This window comes from Haliotis rufescens, unplaced genomic scaffold (assembly GCF_023055435.1).
Source record: "Haliotis rufescens isolate VD_foot unplaced genomic scaffold, xgHalRufe1.0.p SCAF_51, whole genome shotgun sequence".
In the NCBI taxonomy this organism is placed as follows: Eukaryota; Metazoa; Mollusca; class Gastropoda; order Lepetellida; family Haliotidae; genus Haliotis; species Haliotis rufescens.
Genome location: NW_025964235.1, coordinates 220,086 through 246,175, shown reverse-complemented (window position 1 = coordinate 246,175; position 26,090 = coordinate 220,086). Strand labels below are relative to the sequence as shown.

The following is a 26,090-nucleotide window of genomic DNA, read 5'->3' as shown; positions in this document are numbered from 1 at the left end:
AATTATATAAATATACAATTTGTTCAACTAAAAGTTAGAAGTTAATTCAAATTCACCAATACGATTTGAAATGTTGTTTCAATGGTACCATTTTCCTCTTGAACTTCACGCATGAAAGCGCGAATAACTTCCGGTGTGTTTGAGTAAACCGAAAGAATGGACATGCTGGACGCTGTTGTTACAGTTTTTGTGATTTAGCAAGTTATCAGCCAGATTACAACTGTAACCATGCCGCCTACTATACAGACTGGACAACGAGATGACAGAGAGAAAAGACAAAGGCCTGGGGATAAAAGGTAAAAACACTTTTATAACTGTTTTCTTACTGTTTTAGACTTAAATCTTCTTACAGTTGTAAAACACTATCCAATTTTGCAGAGTGTTTTATTCAAAATAATTGGTGTTTACTTGGTGACTGGTCGCATAAATATTTCTTTATTATTTGTTTAATCAACACATTAAGTAATCACTTATAATAATGGTCATAATTATAACAAAGATGCGAAATCGTAGCAATGTAATTGTAAACTACTGAACCATTACTAGATCCACTGATAGCTAATATAAAGATCTAGGTACGATTCACATATTTTATGTTTTGATTTTGCACTGGCCTTCACAGTGATCTGTCAGAGTGCAATTTACAGGATATTTTGGGAAAAAGCGACTGAGGCAGCAAAGTCGACTCCTTCAGGTTGTTGTCTCGTGAGTCATCACAATTCTAAGGAAAGGATTTAGAACAAGGCAATATTTATAGAATAACCCACGAGGTACGAGTGATTATGGAAAATATGTCACGAGTGAAATTAATGTTTGAATTATGTTTTAAGTTCCGAACTGTACTAAGTCCAGTTTTGGGATTCGGGTGGTCGAAAGATTCGCCAAACAGCAAGTCCTCTAACACAGACACAAACTCGGAGTTGGTGGTGTTGAACTTGGCGCACCAGAAACAGTTTCTGACAACATCCAATCTGAATCTTGGAACTTCAATCTGGCCATATGCAGTTTTGACAACAAAGACATTAAATGTGTTCAGAGGTTGAATTATACGAATAACTCTTCATGTCAGTCAGATCTCTGGCCCCTTTAACAAGGTCATTTACTTTGACAGGTGTCAAATGTTTGTTTACAAACACAGACGTAGTTTTGGTTTTTACTGTCAAACGAAAATCATGTGAAATAAATGAAAAATAGATAATGGGGAATCATGTTGTTGATATGAAACTATAATTCTTGTCTTACAAATATCGAATCATTGAGATTGTAGCACTTAAACATCTGAAGGGAAAGGCGTGGATTTATGAATGAATGTGATGAGAAAAATATAGTTCCGTTGTCCAATGAAAATTGATCTTTGTTCAACTGACCAATCAGCTTCGAGAATCACTAATTGCACACTGTGCAAATATCAAAAAGTTATTACACTGCATATTTGAGCCCATATGGGTAATAAAAAAGTTTCCACTATATTCTGCATTTTGCACTCTGTCGGAGCTTGTGAAGGCTGGTGCATAATCAGCATCAGACTTAGTGCATTGTTACGAACGTGTATTGGCAACCAGTAGATGACGTATAGTAAAAGCACAGCTGTCTACATAGCTGTGATTTCGCAGCTAGATCAAAGCTCTAAATGACTTTGAGAAAGGAACACAGACTGATCATGTTGATAGAAGGTACTAGTTATGAGCTTCATAACTTTGACTCAACTAATCTGATTTTTAGTGTTAAAATTGGACTTTTAACATATGTTATTATTGTATGCAGGTCAGAGTTGATATCCCGGGTCAAGTTCAACAATACCTTACCTGACATACCATTTGATCCCAAGTTCATCACATACCCTTTTGAGTCAAACAGGTAATGTGCATATCATTTCAACGACTGGCATGGTTTAATATTTTAAATATGTGATGTTTTTGTATATGTACTAGGAAAGTCAAGTGTTGACAATACATTATAAGATTTATTAATAAGTTTAGAAATATTTGATGTAATATTGAAATCGAAGTGGATGGATTCAAACATAGGATAATGATGATATGCCATCCACCAAGTCACAGATCCTGTTGAGACAATCCATTGTCACCTTGTATGACCAGCTTATGCTGCTTGGGATCTGTTCTAACCTGGAATCTCCATTGGGGTTGTACACTTTGAAGTACAATGAAAAACATAGAAATTAGACATGTCAGATCAGTATGCAAATCATGAGTTATTTGAGTTAACATGAGTTAAATAAAGGAATAAAATGTTACTTTTGTGAGTAGACAGTGTTTTTTTATGTGGAAAAGCTGAAATGATGATGGTCAGTACCAACAAGGGAGTAGAGTGAGAAATCACAACCACAGAGGCTCCCTTTGCTTTGCCTTTGAACAATTGATATAAGATTGTTTTGCCCTTTTAATACCAGTCAGCAGCTTTACATATTCACTATTCTCTCTGGTACTGTTTGTTTGTTTGTCGGAGGCCAGGTATGAATATTAATACATATATCAATAAACTATTCAGAATGGCAGTGCCGACAGATCCAAGGCATAACATATAGTCCTGAAATAAAGTAATGTATGAGGTATAAATCTCACTACAAAGTACACATGTGTGAGAATAGGCTATCCAACAATCCACTGTCTTCAGATATTGGCAGGCCATGTTGTATTTTGATTGAACAATGTTCCATGGTACCTTCACAGATTCATCCAGTACAACCCCACATCACTGGAGAGATCCTTCAAGTACGACTTACTGACGGAACATGACCTAGGGGTAACCATCGACCTCATCAATCCGGAGACTTACAAGATCGACCACAATGGTGAGGCAATGATAGCAGCATTGATACCATGAACCTAATCATGCTAATTATACATTGAACATAGGAAACAAAGAATGGATGACAATAATCACGATTTAACTTCCGCTTGCAGCATACCCAGATCCTGAGGATGAAAAACTACTGGAGGAAGAGGTCAACACCCCAGCAGACAGCAAGAGGTGATATTACCATCTTGGGTACAAGCCAGGCGAGGGGGTTTCATGTTGGGTATAAACCCAGGGGGAGGGGGTTTCATATTGGGTATAAACCAAATGGGTGAGTTTTTTATGTTGGATATAAACCCAGGTGAGTTTCATGTTGGGTATGAACCCAGGGGGAGGGGGTATCATTTTGAGAATAAACCCAGGGAGGGGGTATAATGTTGGGTATGAACCCAGGGGGAGGGGTTATCATGTTGGGTATAAACCCAGAGGGAGGGGTTATCATGTTGGGTATAAACCCAGGGGGAGGGGGTATCATGTTGGGTATAAACCCAGAGGGAGGGGTTATCATGTTTGATATAAACCCAGGGGGAGGGGGTATCATGTTTGATATAAACCCAGGGGGAGGGGGTATCATGTTGGGTATAAACCCAGGGGGAAGGGATATCATGTTGGGTATAAACCCAGGGGGAGGGGGTATCATGTTGGGTATAAACCCAGGGGGAGGGGATATCATGTTGGGTATAAACCCAGGGGGAAGGGGTATCATGTTGGGTATGAACCCAGGGGGAGGGGGTATCATGTTGGGTATAGACCCAGGGGGAGGGGGTATCATGTTGGGTATGAACCCAGGGGGAGGGGGTATCATGTTGGGTATAAACCTAGGGGGAGGGGGTATCATGTTGGGTATAAACCCAGGGAGAGGGGGTTTCATGTTGGGTATAAACCCAGGGAATTATGTAAACATATGGTAACTGATAGATTTCATGACTGTATTTATTTTGGCTGCTTGTATTCAGGTCTCGCCATCACAACACGACAGTGTCCTGGCTCCGGAAGACAGAGTACATCTCTACAGAGTACAACCGATTCCAGCAGAAGTCTGACCAGTCTGAGACCAAGTAAGGTCATGCTCTTACAGTATTAGGGCCTAGTAGGTAAAGTGTTGGCTTGTCACACTGAAGACCCGAGTTTGATTCCATTGTTTGAAACCCAGTGAAACCCAGTGGGACTCGCTCTAAAGTTACACAAACATGACAAGGGGACATGGCTTGTTGATCAAGAGGAATCACAGGGTACAATATGGTCCGGGTTAACTAGGTACCACTCTGCAATTCTCTCTGTGTTTGTTCAGGCAGTGTACTTATTTTCAATACTGACATCTTGATACTATTGGTTGGGATGTGATTTTATTATTATTACAAAATTGCACAATGCAGTTCGAATGAGGTTTCACTTGACATTTTGTTGTCTCACTAACCAGCCTGATGATACAATTACATCCACACGTGATACCTGGATTATGTTTAAGTTGATGTTGGTGTTCATTCTCTTCATCATTCCGTGCAGTCTGTCATGTGAATGTGACTAGGGTTGTGGGTTATCTCCCTTGTCACGTGCTGCTCGTGTTCCAGGGTGGGCTTCAAGATCAAGCAGATAATGAAGGAGGAGGACATGTACAAGGACAGGGACACCCAGATCAAGGCCATCGAGGACACCTTCAAAAAGGCCAACATACCGGTATGGACATCGAGGATGGCCACATGTATACTGCCACACTTTGAAAACACATATTCAAATTTTTGTAACATTTGGCAAAATGGCCGCAAAATAAAAATAAGTTGTTTAGGCATGAAATAATCAACCACAAGAATGTGGTCGTATTGGTTCAAATCTCATTTGTTGTGTTTCAAATGTACTGCCAAATTTGTTTTCTTGTCATTCATTTCGAGTCAAAGTTCACAACGCCTTTTCAGTGTCTTTCTGTATATGTCGTGGAGAGCAAGGTCATATTCATGTTGTGTATAGCTGGATAGTCATATACATATAGTGTATAGCTGGGATAGTCATATTCATGTTGTGTATAGCTAGGATAGTCATGTACACATAGTGTATAGCTGGGATAGCCATTTACATATAGTGTATAGCTGGGATAGTCATGTACATATAGTGTATAGCTGGGATAGTCATGTACATATAGTCTATAGCTGGGATAGTCATATACACATAGTGTATAGCTGGGATAGTCATATACACATAGTGTATAGCTGGGATAGTCATGTACGTATAGTGTATAGCTAGGATGGTCATATACATATAGTGTATAGCTGGGATAGTCATATACATATAGTGTATAGCTGGGATAGTCATGTACACATAGTGTATAGCTGGGATAGCCATTTACATATAGTGTATAGCTGGGATAGTCATGTACATATAGTGTATAGCTGGGATAGTCATGTACACATAGTGTATAGCTGGGATAGCCATTTACATATAGTGTATAGCTGGGATAGTCATATACACATAGTGTATAGCTGGGATAGTCATATACACATAGGATAGTCATATACACATAGTGTATAGCTGGGATAGTCATGTACATATAGTGTATAGCTAGGATAGTCATATACATATAGTGTACAGCTAGGATGGTCATATACATATAGTGTATAGCTGGGATAGTTGTGTATATAGAGTGTATAGCTAGGTAGCCATATACATCTATTGTATAGCTGGGATAGTCATATATATGTCATGCATAGCTAGGTTAGCCATATATAGGTACTGTATAGTTAGGATAGCCATATATATATTTTAACTAAATCTTTTTGCATTACAATTATGTACTTTTGAATGTACAGTGCTTGTAATACTTCACTAAGAACTATCTTATATCACAGCATGTTCATTTTCAGATCCAGAAGCACTACAGCAAGCCCAATGTCACCCCAGTCGAAGTGTTGTCCATATTCCCCGACTTTGAGGTTTGTTCTTTGGCCTTGTCTGTAGTCCTTTAAAAATAATGGAGAATATGGATGAGTTGATGTTTAGCATTTGTTTGTTTGTTTGTTTGTTTAACGCCTCACTCAGCAATATTCAGCTACAAAACGGCGGTCTGTAATTAATCGAGTCTGGCCCAGACAAGCCAGTGGTTGACACCATGGGCATCGATCCACGCAATTAGGATCATTGACATGCATCAATCAAGTCAGCGAGCCTGAACACCCAAAGCTGTTAGTTGCCTCCTATGACAAGCATAGTCACCCTTTACGGCAAGCATGGGTTGCTGAAGACCTATTCTACCGTGGATCTTCACAGGTCCTGATGTATGGGAAGGGACACTTGCGATTCTAGTTGGGGATAAATCTGTTACCATCCATCTATAATTCTTTGTTTCTTGGTTTCAGCTTTGGAAGCATCCATTCGCCCAGGTGTTGTTTGACTCCGACCCGGCCCCGAAGGGGCAGACCCTGCCCGCACAGATGGAGGAGATGTCGCAGGCCATGATCAGGTCTGTGACCTCACTGGGATCAGAGACTCACGAGAGTTTCATCTTGTTCCAAAATTGATGTCATGAAATGTTAAATGTAAAGGACCTTATTTCATCAGCTTATTTAATTTGGGATGTTGTAGAGGCTGCTGTCGGACAGACAGTGTTGTGTGAGCCAAGGTGGTCCTACCTTGTTGACAGGAACTGTTTGTTATGATTACGTATGTATTGTGATGATTACAGAGGAGCTGTTGATGAGAGTGGCGAGCAGTTCGTGGCCTACTTCTTGCCGACAGATGAGACGATTGGGAAGAGGAAGCATGATGGAGAACATGGTGTTGACTACACCCCAGAGGAGGAGTAAGTTGAGACTGTACTTTATCTTACTACACTATGACCTAAGTGTAGACTGCACTCCCATGTAAGTGTAGATTGCTCTCCCACGTAAGTGTAGACTGTGTTTAATCTTACTACACTCTGGGAAGTAAGTGTAGATTGCTCTCCCACGTAAGTGTAGACTGTGTTTAATCTTACTACACTCTGGGAAGAAGGTGTAGATTGCTCTCCCACGTAAGTGTAGACTGCGTTTAATCTTACTACACTCTGGGAAGTAAGTGTAGATTGCTCTCCCACGTAAGTGTAGACTGCGTTTAATCTTACTACACTCTGGGAAGTAAGTGTAGATTGCTCTCCCACGTAAGTGTAGACTGTGTTTAATCTTACTACACTCTGGGAAGTAAGTGTAGATTGCTCTCCCACGTAAGTGTAGACTGTGTTTAATCTTACTACACTCTGGGAAGTAAGTGTAGATTGCTCTCCCACGTAAGTGTAGACTGTGTTTAATCTTACTACACTCTGGGAAGTAAGTGTAGATTGCTCTCCCACGTAAGTGTAGACTGCGTTTAATCTTACTACACTCTGGGAAGTAAGTGTAGATTGCTCTCCCACGTAAGTGTAGACTGCGTTTAATCTTACTACACTCTGGGAAGTAAGTGTAGATTGCTCTCCCACGTAAGTGTAGACTGCGTTTAATCTTACTACACTCTGGGAAGTAAGTGTAGATTGCTCTCCCACGTAAGTGTAGACTGCGTTTAATCTTACTACACTCTGGGAAGTAAGTGTAGATTGCTCTCCCACGTAAGTGTAGACTGTGTTTAATCTTACTACACTCTGGGAAGTAAGTGTAGATTGCACTCCCACATAAGTGTAGACTGTGTTTAATCTTACTACACTCTGAAGTGAGTGTAGATTGCACTCCCACATAAGTGTAGACTGTGTTTAATCTTACTACACTCTGAAGTAAGTGTAGATTGCACTCCCACATAAGTGTAGACTGTGTTTAATCTTACTACACTCTGGGAAGTAAGTGTAGATTGCACTCCCACATAAGTGTAGACTGTGTTTAATCTTACTACACTCTGGGAAGTAAGTGTAGATTGCTCTCCCACGTAAGTGTAGACTGTGTTTAATCTTACTACACTCTGAAGTGAGTGTAGATTGCACTCCCACATAAGTGTAGACTGTGTTTAATCTTACTACACTCTGAAGTAAGTGTCGACTGCACTTATGTTACTACCTTATCACTTAAGTGTAGACTGCATTCTGACGTAAGTGTAGACTGCACTTCTACACAGGTGTAGACTGCACTTAATATTACTACCTTTTGACTTAGATTTGTGAAGATCCATGTTAGAACAGCTCTTCACCAAGAAATGCTTGTCATAAGACTAAAGGGATCTGGTGGTCAGACTCACTGACTTAGTTGATGCATGTCATCGTGTCCAAATTGTGTAGATCGATGCTCATAATATCAATCACTGGATCGTCTGGTCCAGACTTAATTATTTACTAACCGCCTTCATATAGCTGGAATATTGCTGAGTACAGCGTTAAACAACAAACAAACAAACAGAACCTCTGGACTTACGCGTAGACTGCACTCCCAAGTAAGTATAGACTGCACTTAATATTCTGATCTAAGTGTTGACTGCGTTTGGTATTACGACACACTGACGTAAGTGTAGACTGCACTTAATATTATGACACTGACATAAGTGTACACGGCACTTAGCATTACTACATGCTGACATAAGTGTAGACTGCACTCCCACGTAAGTGTAGACTGCACTTAATATTATGACGCTCTGACATAAGTGTAGACTGCACTTAGCATTACTACACGCTGATGTAAGTGTAGATTGTACTCCCAAGTAAGTGTAGACTGCACTTAATATTATGTCACACTGACATAAGTGCCAAATGCACACAAGGTTTCAGATCGGTCCATGTTCTTGGACATTGACTGATTGTCGTCCAAATCCCTGCGAGATATCTCCAAATTTGTTAATGATTTACAAGTATGTCCTATTAGAACTTGATCAAGTCATGAAAATGACCCAATGCCATTTGTCTCATGTAATATCACTGTTACACAAGTGTAGACTGCACTCAGAACTTGAGATGTCGTACAGATTTGATGAACAGTTTATGGTTGACAATAACAAATTATGAATTATTCTACACATGGTAATCTTAATCTCTGCATATAAAACAATGCCTAGCAGAACAGGAAATACAATTTAATTGGTAAATGATCCTGTCTATTTTTTTCTCAGATTTTAAATTTGTATTGACCAAGTTTATTTGTTATGATCTGTTCGTTTCGCTGAAGGGATATGATGTCATTTTTTTCTGCGGAAGACAAACACGTTTTTATTGCAAATGCAGGGATTGTGTCTGCACTGGTGACATGCTTCATTTCGAGTCGCTTTATAGACGGGGTATATAAATAAGCATTGATTTTGAAGGATTGTTCAGGGGGTCGCCTTATACGTGGGGTTGCTATATAGATGGCGATATACGGTATCTTGTTAAGTGAAATTGAACATTATAAATTGTCTCCCCTTGTCCATTTGCCATGTATACCTTACACCATGGGCTTTATAGAGTTGAAGACTTCAAGATGCATTGTAAATGTTGTGTTGCAGGTACGAGTACATGCTGGCTCGAGAATACAACTGGAATGTGAAGAACAAGCTGTCGAAGGGTTACGAGGAGACATATTTCTTCGTGTTCCGAGAATCAGGAGTGTACTATGATGAGCTGGAAACAAGGTGAGTGGGAGACGTAAACTGTCGTGTGCAGATTTCGGTTGATTGCAGGATTTGCAAAGCATGTGCACCGCTAACTCGATGTCAGCAGATATTTTCCAAATCTTTCATGTTTTTAATCAAGGTGCTCACGTGATTTGATGCATTTCGCGATGTAAGACCCGTTTTATCACAATATAGATCTTGATTATCGATCAAATCGCCCTGACTGGGCGCCTCCATTTTGGGTGAAGCAAACGCAAGTGATACGAGAGGTGGAGTCTCATTGGTCCATAGGAGAGGCTTAGAGGGGACATAACTGGTAATAGCCACTGGTGGCGCTACGATCGAGCCCAGTAATTCCAGCCAAGTTCGGCAAGGGTGGAAACTGGACTTTTAAAGTCAGTTAACTCTCTTGCTTCGGGAAGATGGCTTAATGTGGGAGGAAATCCCAAAGTGATGTGGGTCTCAGATGTTTATCACTTTTGTGAGCGCCACGAGGACGGGCATGGTGCTGATAAACCTAGGAACATAATATAGACAAAACTGGATTTCTGGTGTGCTGAAGGGACCAACTCTTTGCAATGATTTTGCAGTGCCTTAGACCAATGGGCCATATCATAACCCTAATGTTAAGGGTTATTAGTTTAGGGGTGCCCAGCGATAGGAGAAAACCTGAAGGTTCATGGGACATGATTAGTTTCACTGTCATGATTGTGTCCATGTAATTTTAGTGTGCATCATCACGATGGTGTCCATGTCTGTCTGTGATGTTAAAGTGCATCATCACGATGGTGTCCATGTCTGTCTGTGATGTTAAAGTGCATCATCACGATGGTGTCCATGTCTGTCTGTGATGTTAAAGTGCATCATCACGATGGTGTCCATGTCTGTCTGTGATGTTAAAGTGCATCATCACGATGGTGTCCATGTCTGTCTGTGATGTTAATGTGCATCATCACGATGGTGTCCATGTCTGTCTGTGATGTTAAAGTGCATCATCACGATGGTGTCCATGTCTGTATGTGATGTTAAAGTGCATCATCACGATGGTGTCCATGTCTGTCTGTGATGTTAAAGTGCATCATCACGATGGTGTCCATGTCTGTCTGTGATGTTAAAGTGCATCATCATGATGGTGTCCATGTCTGTGATGTTAAAGTGCATCATCACGATGGTGTCCATGTCTGTCTGTGATGTTAAAGTGCATCATCACGATGGTGTCCATGTCTGTCTGTGATGTTAAAGTGCATCATCACGATGGTGTCCATGTCTGTATGTGATGTTAAAGTGCATCATCACGATGGTGTCCATGTCTGTATGTGATGTTAAAATGCATCTTCACGATGGTGTCCCTGTCTGTATGTGATTTTATTTTATACTTAGAGTTCGCCTGAGCAAGAGAAGGAAGACGGGCGGAGGGCAGGTGGCCAAGTCCCGCCTTGTTGTCAAACACAGGGACCTCAATGATAAAGAAGTATCCGCTCAGGTAGGAACATTTCCATGTGGGATAAGGAGAGAATCATAGATTCATGGTAAACTATGCAGGGCAAGGTGTGTTGTAGATGTAATATAGATGTAATATAGATGTAATATAGATGCAATATAGATGCAATATGGGGGTAATGTAGATGTAATAGAGATGCAATACAGATGTAATATAGACGTAATATGGGGTGTTATAGGTGTAATATGGGGGTGTTATAGATGCAATATAGATGTAATATAGGGGTGTTATAGATGTAATGTTGCTTTATCCATCATAAAACGACGTTCACTCACTCCCGTAGGCCCCAATGAAGATGTGCGTTAGAATTGGTCTTTACCAACCCATTAGTTGCTCATGATGTAAAAAGAATTCCATCATGGAAGTTGTCTTTGTGCAGCATTAAGCAACAAACAAACACTCTCACAGGTGTGCTGTAACCATTGCTTGAATCATTGCTGCATCCCAATTGCATCCCCCTTCTGATGGCAAGTTACATTAATAGCCGACAATGGTGCCAGCAGCACTGTTGATAGTATTGGTGTGCGGAACAAAATGATATAAAATGTCATAAAATAATAAATGTAATAAAATCAAATCAAAACGTATAAAACTTACACTTAGCTTGAAGAGACCTTTTGGGATCCATTTTGAAAACTTCTAAAATGAACATCAGAATATAATGAGAGTTACCTCCCTTTACACTCTAGCATCTTCCCAGCTTGCATCTGCCCAGCTGTCATCTCAATCTAGGATTGGGAACAGCTTTATTGTGTGCTGTATATGTAATTCCTGGACTTTTGCATTGTAATTTGTAGGATAGTTGATGTGTTTATCAAACTTTCACAAAACTATTGCAATACTTTACTCAAAAAAGTATTGAAATAGATGTTTTAACTGTATCGTTATTCTTCTCAGTTGTTGTACCTTTTCTGAAATAGTATTGCAATAGTGGTTTTAGCTATTGTAATTCTATTGTATTTGTTTTACCTTTACTGAAATGAGTATCAAAATAGTAGTTTGAACATGATACACAGGATGCATAAACACATTATCGATCTGTTGTGATGGAGACTGGTTGTGTTGCAGGATGCACGGTTAATGATGTTGGAGCCTCCACAGGAGGAGGAGGAAGAAGAGGAGGAGGAGGAGATGACTATTGCCCCCGATGCACTGGAGACAGGTGAGAGGTTTGGGTGTTCACACACTGCAATCACTGTGCATCCTTTCAAGGAATGCGTAAATATGTTTGAGACAAGTGTGATATATTGCCGGGGAGAGGGAAAAGTGTTCTTAATCATGTTAATTGTTTAGTGATGTCATACTACATTTTTTGTGTACAACAAAATATTAACCTGTGGACTGAAACTAACAGAATAAATAGGTTCAAATTGAAAAGGTTGTACTTCTATATCATTACCTGTCTTAGGTATTCAAATCAAATTTTGACCTTGTTGCTTGGATCTATATCATTACCTGTCTTAGGTATTCAAATCAAATTTTGACCTTGTTGCTTGGATTTTTGGTCCAGATAATAACAGATTTCCGTGAGTGATTCCTTGTGGTACAGGTGCTTTGTGTGTGTTTTATTCCATGACTGTCCGTTATGACGTCACACAAGTGACTGGTCGCCTCCTTATCTTACATAATCACCAAATGTCTTTGAGGGTGGTGCTATCTAAATTGCTAATTCAAGCTGTACAATGACCTTTTGCTGTTTCAAACTGTCTTCAGTGAATAGCATATGAGGCTATAGATCCTTTAATAGTGAACATAAGCCATTTGTAGTAACCTTTTTAAATATCCTTTCATATATTTGATGGGATGGTCAGATTCGGTGACTTGGTTGATTGTTTGTCATTGTACCCTGATGGTGTGGATCGTTCGCTATATCAATCACAGGATTGTCTGTCCCAGACCGAATTATTTACAGCTGACAACAAACAAACAACAGTTAATACTTTTAGTATATTGTTGCCAATTCTCAGACTAAGACTGGTTGTTGTAGGGAGTGCTAGAGGCAGCGATGATGAGGGCAACAAGAGCGATGATGACAGAGGAAGTGTGCAGTCCGGTGGGAGCAGAAAGAGCAGAAGCCGCAGCAGGAGCAAATCTCGCAGTCGGAGTCGAAGTGGTAGCGGTAGTCAGAATCGCAGTCGCAGTCGATCAAGGAGTAGGAGCCGCAGTCGTAGTGGAAGCCGCAGCAGTCGCAGTAGAAGCCGTAGCGGCAGTGGTAGTCGCAGTAGCAGCAGCTCAAGTAGCGGTAGTGGGCGTGGCAGCGGAAGAAGCAGCGGCAGTGAGAGTGAGAGGGAGGTCACGGGGAAGAAGGACGAGGCAGAGATCTTCGGGTCGTCCAGCGGATCGGGGTCAGACAGTGATTGATAGAGAACAGGGATGGAATGTTAACCAGAGTGACGATTTCATACTGGACAACAACCTAGATAACAGATTTCTACTGACTCTTTGTATGAAGAGTCCAAGAGCTGGACTTGTGCTAAGGATGGTGCTTGTTGCAGTGCTGAGGGAGATCAGAGTTGGTTTAAGGCCAATGGCCAAATACTTGTGTTTCAGTTGACATCCATCATAATGTGAAACCACCGTAGTCCAGACCCTTGTAATACCGAAACCCCAGTCTGGACTCAAACAGTCCTATTGTTAACATTTGTAAATATTTACATTTCTCCACACACATGATTCCTTTTATATCTGGAAGTTCGTTTTCTGGACAACTTGACTTAGATTGGTAAAGTGTGGATTAACAAGGTGTCACTGTATATGGGTCGTTAGGTAATGAGTTATCAAGTTACGTTTAATTATCCATTAGGGATTCGAAGTTAGAATTGGATAATGAAAAATGGATGGGTTGTCAGATTCAATGACTTAAAAGCTTGATTGGGTATCATCATTGCCAGATTTCCAAGATTGTTGCTCACAATATCAATCACTTGATTGTATGGTCTGTCATGAAGCTGAAATATTGTTGTGAGGTGTTAAACAACAAACAAACAAATAAAACTTTTGGATGAGTAGTTACATAAAGGCTATCAGCATCATGAATGAACTTGTTGCTTAGGGTTCCAGAAACACAAGTATTGGGGGTCAGGGGTCGGGTCAGGGACAGCCATGTTCACAACCTCCTGAGAGGAAGATGCCATACATGGTGTAATCGATGCAGCATTACCTGATGCCCGTCTGTTCTATATTATTATTATCAGAGATTGTTTGGGACTTTTGTACTTCATCAATTTCATTAGCTGGGACCATTTCAGTGGTGTCAGAGTTTTCACTTAAAACGTCTCATGTACATCATATTTTCTCCTGGGAACCATCCGTGCAGCTATCAAGGGTCTGTTCATGGGTCATGCGGACCATTTCAATAATGTTTGTTCTCATAGTTATGACCAAGAGGCCCTTTAGTTAATATTTAATTAAGTTAATTCTTTTTTTCTGAAGTTAACCGTGAAATATATTTTACAAATGTTTGTTGATATCAGGGTACCTTCTTCCTATTAAAAGAAAGTCCTAAAATGAACACAGGACTGTAGTAATTAAACTTTTAAAGCTCTTCATTCTTTTTTTTCTAATTTTATTTCAATTGGTAGAAATAGGATAGGACGATTTGTAAAACAAGTAAAACTGGTCTTACTATACACTACTCAAAAGAAGTTAAAGGACACCTGATATTTTCATACAGTTAATCTGTCATGGCTCGGGGGCAGGGGTGGCCCAGTCGTCTAAGGCGCCGTGATTTGCTGTGCAGAGTTGCGTCCCTTGGGCAGGCCAGAAACCTATGATTGTGGGTTCGAATCCTGGCACGCCCCCTTTATGTTTCTAGGTTTGTCAGCACCATACCCGTGCTCGTGGGTTTCACCAAAGTGGTAAACGTCTGAGAACTGCATCACTTTGGTCTTTCCTCCCACATTAAGTTGACACGCCGTGATATAACTGGAATACTGTTAAAAGCGATGTAAAACCCAACTCACTCACTCACTCACTGTCATGGCTGGTGGGTATTGCATCACACAGCGTTCCAATTGTGGATGTTCTTTAACTTATATTGAGTGGTACATATTGTCTGTGTATTTACTTTGTGCCACAATTGTAAAATGGAGAAATATTGAACTCGTTTTTTTAGTGTCATTTTCATACATTATACATCTGTTCAAGCTCTGAGAAGTACCGGGGAAAATAAATCTTCATCTAACATCTATTGTTGTGATTCTTGTGAAAGGTTGGAAGGGGATCCGACTGGACAGTGAGGCTGTTCACCCGTGCACAACCTTACACGTGTATAGTAACGGTCTTACTTCTTCATTTCCCCCATGGGTAATTCCTGGTTGGTATAGGTTCCCAGCAACCCTTCCTGAATAGTTGATTGGCATTTTAGAAGTTGGTGAGTAAGTGAGAAAACATACAACTCTATGTACAACAATTTCTGGTTTATTGCATATAGAGATATTTCGTTGTAGATTCTTACAGTTATGAAGCTGGAGTGACAACAACCAAGTGATGAGAGGTATATATATGCATGACATGTAGTGATAAGATTAATACTGACAACAACAGGTAATAGATAACGCATACAGATAATTGGATGAGGTGAGGTGAGGTGAGGTGAGGTGAGGTGAAAATGAGTTTAACGTCACGTCCAAGATTATTGCACTTATATAGCGACGTGCATGCACGTGTGTGTGTGTGCGTGCATGCGGCTGCTTGTACTAGTCCGGACTGATGCCGATTTATAGTGCTAGCCCACTGAGATACCATGCCGCAGTTTAACATGAATACCCCACTCAGACACAGTATACTGACTCTGAGCCGACCAGTCCTTGTTTTAGCCCCTTAATGCCGAGGGCCAGACAGGGTAACAAGTACCATCTTATAACGTCTTTTGGTATGACGCGGCCGGGGATCAAACCCCAGACCTTCCGCTCTACCACTAGACCACGAAGGCGTTCTGATAATTGGATGAAGCCAAATGTACACTAAGCATTATAAATAGCGCACAGGTAATGAAGCCAGACGTGCAGTGAGGATAAGGATTAAGAGGATTAAACAGTTGTGACAAGCTGATTGAATCCTTATTAAAATAGTCTGTTGATTGATAAGATCTTCACAGGCAGACAAGATGTTATACCCTTGATCGGTGTTGATCAAAGGTTTGTGATGGCGGATTTCAATAGCATGTCATCATACACCAACGGCAAGGATCATTGTTTATGATTTGAATCACTGGATTGTCTAAGTCCAGGCTCTTGTATTTCATACAGCTGTAATAGTGCTGAGTGCAGCATTCAAAAACAAACAAACCAAAACACTTTCTCCCTGCATGGTTTATGAATCCACTTATATTCAGGAATGTGGAAAAAAACATATCACAGTTCAGAAGAAATTAATCTTCAACTGTTCAGTGACCTGCATGTGAGATGGAGGCAAATACGATATTATACATGGCTTCAGGAGATTGGGTGATCAGACTGGTTGATGCATGTCATTGTATCCCCCATTGCATAAATCAATGCTTATGATGGTAATCACTGGATTGTCTGTTCCAGTTGCGATTAGTTGATGTCGTATAGCTGGATTATTGATGAGTGCAGCCTTGAACAAAAACATCAACCGTTTCACCGAGTGGCTTTGTCCCTTGTTAACACAAAATCACTGAAATGCCCACAGAAGAATGGAGAATTTGGCAACCAAAAAGTTCTCATCATGAGATCTTACTTGTTTTCCCCCCATCCTCTGTCTCAAGGGCTGGCATTTTGGTGAACCTACACCGACCCCTGAATCCATTCCCTTGGTTGTTGCAATCTCTAATTACCTGCCCTTGGTTGTTGCAATCTCTAATTACCTGCCCTTGGTTGTTGCAATCTCTAATTACCTGCCCTTGGTTGTTGCAATCTCTAATTACCTGCCCTTGGTTTTCATTAGCCAATTTGATATGCTACACTACTCAGTCTAACGGACCAATCAGAATGTAAGTTTTGCAATGAAAATAATGATGTTTATGAAAGAATGTAGTCAGATTTATCAGAAATTTTAAATATCAGAATATCCCCAAAGTAAAATGAGCTGAATGAGAACTAAATGAACAATAAAAATAAAAATAGAGCAAAATAAGACAGCAAAAGTACAAAACGGATGTCCTTAATTGAGCACACTCATGGCGTTCAATAACTTTTCAACACAGATTTCTTTGCAAAGTTATTCTCACCAAAATAGTTGAAAATAAAGTTTCTGGGTGTTGGCCTGGATCTTATCCCTACAAGTGGGACAAGGGGTGGCCAAGTCATCTTATGCACTACGATTCACTTTGCGGAGTTGCATCCTTCAGGCGTGCCAGAATCCCATGATTATGGACTTGAATCCCAAATTGGCCTGATTAATATTGTTAAGGCCCAGTTGAGACATTGTTAAATTAGTCAATAAAACTTCTTTTTTTCAGAATTCTTGAATCATTATCTCACAATAGTGTTTGACAGTTTGTTTGCATACAATAAAATGTGTCCTCATATATACATGTATAAATTTGCATCCCATTGGTAACAGAATCCTGACTGGTTTGGAATCAAAGACTTGCTCAAAAAGGATGCTTGCTTTGACGACTCTTGCTTTGTACGTCCTTGTGTTTAGTAGTAGTGTTAGTTCCCTCATTCAGATGACACACCATATTTCCTTTGATAGATAATGTTTCCATGCATTGAATCATGACTTAACTATTGAGATGGATATCATATTGCATCAAAGTGTACCATTACAGCCCAAGGTTTCAAAATTATGTAATTCATGCACTAACGGCTAATGTTTACCTGCAGAGCAAGTCGACTTGTACGTCAGGGCAAACAAGCAAGTACACTGACATATAGTACCATTGTGTTCAGTTCTAGGATTGAAAAAGTAAGTAAATCTTACTTAGCACCCAGTCAGCAATATTCCGGCTAAGCATGGCCACATGTAAATATTCAATTCAGGACCAGGCAAACCAGTGACGTCCCAACAATCTGTACCACTGGGAAACCATGACATGCAATCACCCAAGCCCCCTGAGCATCACGCCAGTTGAGTGTGCTCTTAGACAGGCAATGGGAACTGGGGACATATTCTCATCTGGAATCCCAACCTTTCAATTACCTCAGAATTATATTACAAATAGTAAATGCAACACATGACCTATATTTAGTAACATTTTATTTACATACTATTACGTTACATTTTTGAAAATGAACAAATTACACAGATGCCAAGCATTAAGCCGAAATAAGTATACTCAATATATGCAGGAATCCGTTATTTACACGAATGGCGGCAGTTAGAATCAACATTAGGTGAAGATACCACTGCCAGTCTTCCTGAACCATCATCGTGGAAAACCCTATCTGATGACTGATCAGCTGAGAAGCAATAGATAGGGCCCAATTAATCACTGCCACCATTGGGAATGGTGCGTGCAGCTGTTTATCAGTACTTGTATTTGAGAAACCACCCTCTTACTCATTCAAAGTGTAATTCTGAGTCTTTTTTCTCCATTTCATTTCCATCACAGTTCCATCATCGGAACCTATTCTGAATTTGTAGATTGTCTTCATTTCCAGACAATTTTCTGGTCAGGTAAAACCATGTTCCCACGGGGACAAAGTAACAACTTGCTTGATTTTTCAACTTCAACACGGGTGCACCGACAAATTCCAACAAGGAAGTTCTTAACTTGTGTTCGAACTATGCTCTTGACAGTGAGGTAAAGAGCAAGACACATGTACACATATCTTGTGAGTGAGTTATCTCCCCTGTGTTTGGGGAAACACCCTCAACAGTACTGTTCACCACATGACAATCTGTATTGTCTCACTGAACCAGAACCCTGGTCTAAATGTCACACATCATAGATCCAGTAAGTTCACTTGATAAATAGTTTCCACCTCTTCTTCTCTGGAAAAGATACAAAGTTTATTGAAACATCACTGTGCTAGAACCAATGTCGTAAGCTAAGTGGTATATTAGAAGAAAATAAAGTTACGAGATTCAAATTTCTAACCATTAATGGAAAGTCACAGACTGTAGTCCAATAAACTATGTTTATAACAAACAGGCTTATAACAAACTGATGGATATAACAAACTCTTTTTGGTCCTGTACGGTACTACTACGGTAATAAACTAAAATCAGTAGTCTCTTTGAGTTTGTTATAATCATAGTTTACAGTACATTATGAAGAAATGCATGACATCAACCAAACAAACTTGCTGCCTCAGAAATGAGTATTTTGAAGACTATTCCTGAGGGCTAGTGGAAACCTTATTTCACTAGTCTACAGAATTGGTAGCTACCGGGATAGTCATGCTTGAACATGTTTACTATGTTTACATTTCCAGTTCCAATTTGTAGAAAACTGGTTCAGAATTATAGGTCACAAATGCTACAAGTCAATGAAGACGACCATCGCTGGATTTTTACTTGTCCTCAGCCTGTTTCAGTCGTCTTGGGCTAGCAGACTAGCATGAATTCCGAAGACCGTCTCAAATTTGAAGCGCACTATAATAGATACACAAGACAAATAACATTAAACATAGGACCCAGATACTGTAGCTGTTGATTGTGGCTTAACACCACACTCGGCAATAACTAGATTGCTGGGGACCTATTTCCACCTGATATCCACACCGTGAAATGAACTGTTAAAAAGATCTGCAAGTATAACTTACTGGACCCCTGGCATCTGGTAGGCAGGCTGGTTCCTACAACACAATACAATGGTTAGCTCAGTCATCAGCAATTGTTGGACTTCATACAGTAGTTGGGAACACAATACTAAAAGTACTACAATATTCTGCAAAATATCAACAAGATTCACTCATGGTTGGTTTGTTGGTTGGTTGGGAAGTATTAAGCAAATAAAATTTCTTTTACAAATTTTGCGTTACAAATACGAAATAACCTCAAGAACTTTGTTTTGTAACAAGTAAAAATCAGAAATAAAACACTTAAATTTTAACATTTCTACACAGGAGTGACAAAACCTATTAATTCCACTATCATGATTATCAACACGTTAAGATTGGCACTGCTTGTCATCATGGATCATGCTTGTTTGTTAACTTCAATTACCGTAATGAGTTAGTGAGTGACTGAATATGGCTTTTAGCAGTATTCCAGCAATATCACGGTGGGAGGACAACAGAAATGGGCTTCACACATTGTACATGGTCAGGAATTGAACCCGGGTCTTCGGCTTGATGAGTAATTCTTTAACCACTAGACCACTAGGCAACCCGATCGCCCCTACCACAATGATCTCAATAAGGAATCCAAGATAAATAATACAGAAAGCTGCATGGTATCCGGGCAGTGAATACTGCTGTAATCAGGGCTCTTTTGAAACTGTTCTGCTCATTCTCAGAGCCACTTGGATTAGTACCCAACTTACTTTGCTTTTGCATGAGTCAGTATGTGAGACTTCAGATTGGTGGACTGGGCAAACTTCTTATTACATCCATCAAACGGGCACACATACGGTCTATCACCTGTGTGTATTCTCACATGGGTTCGAAGATTGAAGTCGAGAGAAAACCGCTTGCCACACCCTTCAAATGTACACTGAAACATATCCATTTAAACATATCCCATTGATGTTCAATTTGATGATTCAAAAAGAAATAAAAAGCATGATTATCGGTTATAAAAAAACAAATACTACTTGTATTTCAGGGCACCATACAACCAATCCCTTATAATGACACTGAAAATCGTATATCTGAAACTAGTCAAAATAAACACTGTAATGGCTTTTGAAATATTTTCAGATGCATTGGAGATTCTGTAAAATCTTACCTGAAAAGGCTTTTCTCCTGTGTGTACAAGTTGATGTCGTTTGAGTTTTGAGCTCTCAACAAATGCTTTCCCACACTCAGCACAGACATGCACTCGAGGACCATGTGTGTGCAGGTGCTTCCTCATGGCAGAGTTATCCCGAAACATTTTATTACATCCCTGCAACAAAATAAACAATGTCTCAAATTTTAACATTGCAACGTTAGAAACTAACATTTTTAATCCACCAGTCCTTATGACGATTACATACAGCAAAACCCATAAAAATGGCAAATTACTACTGGTACTTATGATACCTCAACTACTGGGCAATTTGCAAGGACTACAGGACTAGTGCCAATTTGTAACACTGCATTGTTAAATATATCCTCCAGCCTGAATTGATGCAGGTCTTACGACATTTACCACTTTGGTGAAACCCACAAGCACAGGTATGGTGCTGACAAAGCTAGAAACAAAATTGTGAACTGGGATTTGAACCCACAATCATAAGTTTCTGGCATGCCCAAGGGACGCATCTCTAAACAAGGCACTGCGTCGCCTTTGACGACTAGGTCACCTGTACCCCCTTAAAAAGTGTGAAAAGTGTTTGAAATTAAGGGGAGGTTCCAAGCCATTGAAATTTCAGCTATAATAATAACAACAATAATAATAACAATCATAATAATAAAAATGTTACTAAATTGTTTACAAACAAAACTTCATGCCCTGTATGAACAGTGGTTTGTTTGTTGTTAAACACCGCACTCAGCAATATTCCAGCTATATGACGGCGGTCTGTAAATAATGGAATCTGGACCATACAATCCAGTGATTGACATCACGAGCATCGATCCACGCAATTCGGATCCGATGATGTGCATCAACCAAGTCAGAGGGTCTGACCACCCGATCCCTTTAGTCGCCTCTTACGACAAGCATAGTTGCCTTTTACAGCAAGAATGGGTTGCTGAAGACCTATTCTACCTTGGATCTTCACGGGTCATATGAACAATGTACAAAGCTAGGACTAAATAACAATTTTCTTTGTGATTGTAAGCCCTGGGGTGATTCATCAACATTCATATCACCTTCACCTTATGAGGACACGGAACTGTTCTTGGCACATCATCTGAAGGTTTCCTTGGCTTGATTCTGAAACATGGAATCCTATCTTACTTATCTGCTGACAAAACACTGACATACAGAAAGTACCAACACCAATGACATAGATAACCCAAGTCTATATCATGAAGTGTAAGATTTGGCATCCAAATCTTCAAATTGCTACTGGACCACTGATTGATGCCAAAATACACTTGTACATAAGTGAACACTAATCTACTCAAGCTACAAGCATCAGAAAAGCTACCATGGTAGCCAAGGTGACATGGGGGTTATTACCGGTTATCCAAGTGACACTAACATAGCAGGCCTGACAAAGCATTTCAGCATCTACACAATGATTTAAGCAACCAGTTCAGAATACAATGTATAATAACAGATATAATAAACGTCAATCAACGAAGGTGAGAGTGTAAATGGAACACTAACACTGCAGTGGCGAATTTCTTCACACAAATTTCAACAGTGCATACATAAAAACTGGGACTAATTTGTTAACATTTTGTGACGTTCAATGTGGAGAGAGTTAAATGATTTCCACCTTGAAAGTTGGGAGTACTATAAGGGTGTTAGTTATCAGCTATAATAAAGGGAAGATATAGGAGCAAATACCTGTGGGCTAACTGTTCATAGTTACACTCAAGGCCTTGAGTGTAATCAGGCAGCAAGTTGGACTGTGGGGAAAACGTGCTCTTGCTCCTGCAATAGTGGACATCATTACAGCATAAGATGGTGATCGTGGCAGGCTTCACATGAAGCCACCAACACACTGACCAGCTCACCAACCTGATGGCAGCATTCTCATGGTCAGTCAGAACAGCAAACAACACACATGTACTTCAAATGTTCCCTACTAAATCAAAGCTAGCAACAAGGTCGGTGTTCATCTCATTTCAAAGTAACCTATGTGAAACCACCATTCAGTGAAACATTATTGGTTTGTATTGATCCAGTTTTCATGATATGAGACTTAGAATACAGTATTCAGTATAAAAACACTTAATCTCTACCATACAGACTGTGCACAGAATCTTCTTTTCACTTCATGTTAAAAGATCTTACACTTCATGATACAGCACCAAGCAGACAGAAACATGCATCTTTGGACAATTAAAGTAAAGGACAAAAAAAATAATTTAAAGGAACAAGAGAAACATAACCCTGTTGCACACATGTACAAATAGCATTCTGTCGAGATTAAAATGAGAATACTTGATTAGCTAGAGATAAAATACAAACTGTTTTTATCAAGGAACAGGAATTGTGGCCACAATTTAAACAAGATATTCAAGCATCAATGACAGGCAGAAAACACTCCTCAAACACATACATTACTCGTTACAAAGCAACAGTGGTCCCTTCAAAACCTAATCATATTACAATAGCAACTTCAATTCATAAACATGATAAACTATATAAAAAAATGAACTAGAATTACCTTCAACTTGTTAGAAACTAAAGTGCAATTGCACAAGATATTTGAAAAAATCAGTTGTCTGTTTTGTTAAAAGGATATCTCCATAGGAAAAATGTGTCTACCAACCATAATGTACACCAATAATACTAATCTTTACGCTGTCGATATATTTTGCCTTTCAACATAGAAAAAACAGGGTATACACACACAAAAAAGCATCAAAAGCGAAATCTGTCAAATAAACTACCCAAGATAATTAGCAAAACAACCTTCCACCAGTCCACCAACAACATATTTCAAGATTGCATTAGCTTCATATCATGACATAAACCATGTGAGACGACAAAGACAGTACCTGGCAAACTCTGCTAGCTGTTTGGGGTCACTGAGGTCAAGTCCTGGTATGCCTCCTGGTGGCAGTTTCTTCCCTGTCATGTATTCGGTAAAATCTGCATCGGAATCCCCCGTAACTGAATCATCATCTAATTTTCCCTGATCGTCTGCGCCTGAAAATGCATATTGTAATAACTTGAGTCATATATTATATGCATTACATCATGTACATTAACCCCCAATATTGATGAGGGTGCCAAAAAAAACTTTCAAAATCGAACAATAGCCACTAAGTAGGCCATACTCAACTAACTATTCTTAAAATAAAGCAGAGGTGACATATTTATATTGTCACGTAGACCTACCTACTGTTACCACAAAACTGCAGGATAAAAAGAAACATGTATGTGCAGCACCAAAATCAACTTTAACAAAAAATATATTTACTGTTATTTCCATATTACTTTTGTTGTTGAGCACTCTTTATATGTTTCTGATATGATGTTTATGAACAAAAGGTAAAACCCATGTGTATGCAATTCCCATTTTTATGTGCAAAACAAGAACCACACCATTCTAGAGCTCTTGTGTGCACTCTATCAACAGCATCAATAACACAACTGTCCCTGCTGTAGCCCAGTTAAAAATGTTCATTCCACGAATTTACAATGAGAATCCGTGTCCAAACAAATGTTCTTATTTGTCACAAGAAGGGAGAGAATGTAATGAATACATAAAACATAAAAAAATCCTCTAATGCAAACAAACGTGTGTACTTTGTTAACAATTCCGTGAAATCAAGATAGGAAATGACTTTTATTATTGCGGTTGACGATTCAAATTTACTGAAGAAGCGGTAATGTTCAGTCATTTTGTTAACGGACTGTTATAAAATATTAAAATACGTATATTTGAGAGCTTTTGCTCGTAACAAAATATTGTGTATTAGTCACTGCCTGTGCCACACCACGAAAGGCCAAACAAAGAGCGAGTGCGCATTCTCGCTGGAGTGCTTCAAGGTTATTTCAAGGTCAAATCGACATTTTCCTCAATAAAAATTGTAAGAGATCACAATAAGTTTAGTTGTTCAAATACATAAATAGTTTATTTGATATTAAAAGGGTCTGCATGTGATAATTTGCTAAAAGTATCCACTAAATATGACATTTTGAAAATCTCCGTCGGAGCTCCAGTTAGTAGGTCTGAACAAAGATGGCTGACCGTCGCCATTGCTAAATTCCGCCATGTTCTAACGAAATATGGCGGCGCCCATGAAAAACATGATGGCCGACGACACTTTCAAAACAAACATGAATTTCCAACAATTTGATTGAAAATAGGCACACAAAGCAAACGTTTAGGGTCTCTTTGGAAATGGGATGTAAAATACAGCACTCCAGTGAGGTTGTCTTACGTCACATGCTTATTGCTGCCTTTTTTGTGGAACTTTCCTCCGGTGACAGCCGAGGGAATGACTACTTGCCATATATCAACACGCGACATAAATACAATATTGGCGACAATCATGTGAAGTATTATGTTTACAGAAACCATAATACACCTACCCGTGGCCCACATAGTGACGGAAAATTCTCCTTCGAGGGTTTTGATCTGCACTTGCTTTTGTTCCCATTTCTTTGCAGATGTGGAGTCTCCGAGACTGAATTCGCTTGATCCGAGCACTCCTGAACTAACCAGGCCTCTAGATTTACCTCCTTTCTTTTTACCACCCTTTCCCTTACGCGATGTTGTCGTTTCCTCTGTAGATATTTCAATTTCTGGAGCTGGAACAGGAATGCCGTCCGCATACACGAGGTTTGCTTCACCGACAACCTCCTCTCGCGTTTGTAACACTATTTCCTCATGAGCTGACTCTGGCAGTGGTTGTAGAGCTATCATAGGTTGTACTGACACTTCTCCTGTTGTTTCAATTGTCTCTGCTATTTGCATATCCACTGGAATAGCTTCGACTTCGACTTCATGTTGTATTTCTACCTCAGAGCCTATCACGGACGCCATCTTGGTTTCCCCTTCAATGGCAGGCTTGTGATGGCTGACAACGAAGCAACATTTCGGGCACCTGTCGGGTGTTTCCGTGACTGTGTTTTGGCGATACGATAACTGGACCAGGATGCATGTTTTGCTGACACTACGCGAACATTCTCAAACGAATGAGAGCAACTTATTTATCATACTTAGTTTTTCGTGTTTTTTGGTAAGCCTTACCACATATATACACATTGCAGATTAAACTTCTATATTAGACTTCTTTATGAATAAATAAATCACCATGTGTTTACGACATGGGTACACAGAAACGAACACATGTCACGAACATGGAAAACCTGTTCTCTTCCAACACAGGAATTAGAAGCTGCATATAAAATATATTTGTTGAGAACCAAATCTCATTCAGCCATGTGGGATTCATGAGTTGTGAAATTTGCCTTTGGCATGATAGGTTACATGTATTATAACAAAATTTAAACTTTATGTACAACTACGGATTCCTGCGGTGTCCAATATTTTTATTTTAATCGTATAGTCCGGCATACCGCTCCCATAGGGCCTACAGTGTATACACGCGAT

At 39.7% G+C, this 26,090-nt stretch overlaps 2 protein-coding genes across 2 annotated transcripts; one reads left to right on the top strand and one right to left on the bottom strand.

Moving 5' to 3' along the window:
• The first annotated feature begins 107 nt into the window (after positions 1-107).
• Positions 108-15,028, top strand: LOC124140676 (RNA polymerase II-associated factor 1 homolog). The gene is made up of 13 exons (XM_046508365.2): positions 108-296; positions 1,765-1,857; positions 2,691-2,812; positions 2,925-2,991; positions 3,774-3,875; positions 4,389-4,494; positions 5,673-5,741; positions 6,165-6,268; positions 6,491-6,607; positions 9,235-9,360; positions 10,723-10,825; positions 11,912-12,005; positions 12,831-15,028. Exons 1-13 carry the CDS (start codon positions 229-231, stop codon positions 13,202-13,204), a joined length of 1,545 nt encoding a protein of 514 aa, XP_046364321.2. The 5' UTR covers positions 108-228; the 3' UTR covers positions 13,205-15,028.
• Positions 15,029-17,993: 2,965 nt separating this feature from the next.
• LOC124140685 (transcriptional repressor protein YY1-like) lies at positions 17,994-25,567 on the bottom strand. The gene is made up of 8 exons (XM_046508375.2): positions 25,067-25,567; positions 23,524-23,674; positions 22,364-22,450; positions 21,724-21,781; positions 20,648-20,806; positions 20,244-20,413; positions 19,522-19,554; positions 17,994-18,748 (listed from the first exon to the last, which is right to left on the bottom strand). The coding sequence occupies exons 1-8, from the start codon at positions 25,518-25,520 to the stop codon at positions 18,700-18,702; spliced, it is 1,161 nt and encodes a 386-aa protein (XP_046364331.1). The 5' UTR covers positions 25,521-25,567; the 3' UTR covers positions 17,994-18,699.
• Between the last annotated feature and the right edge of the window lie 523 nt (positions 25,568-26,090).

Excerpts from the sequence above, each read along its gene's own strand:
- LOC124140676 (XM_046508365.2), top strand. The coding sequence starts at position 229 with ATGCCGCCTACTATACAGACTGGACAACGAGATGACAGAGAGAAAAGA. Across the intron at positions 297-1,764 it reads CAAAGGCCTGGGGATAAAAG|GTCAGAGTTGATATCCCGGG; the intron begins GTAAAAACACTT and ends TATTGTATGCAG. Across the intron at positions 9,361-10,722 it reads TATGATGAGCTGGAAACAAG|AGTTCGCCTGAGCAAGAGAA; the intron begins GTGAGTGGGAGA and ends TTTTATACTTAG.
- LOC124140685 (XM_046508375.2), bottom strand. The coding sequence starts at position 25,520 with ATGGCGTCCGTGATAGGCTCTGAGGTAGAAATACAACATGAAGTCGAA. Across the intron at positions 21,782-22,363 it reads TATGAACAGTTAGCCCACAG|AATCAAGCCAAGGAAACCTT; the intron begins GTATTTGCTCCT and ends TCCATGTTTCAG. Across the intron at positions 19,555-20,243 it reads CTGACTCATGCAAAAGCAAA|GAACCAGCCTGCCTACCAGA; the intron begins GTAAGTTGGGTA and ends ATTGTGTTGTAG.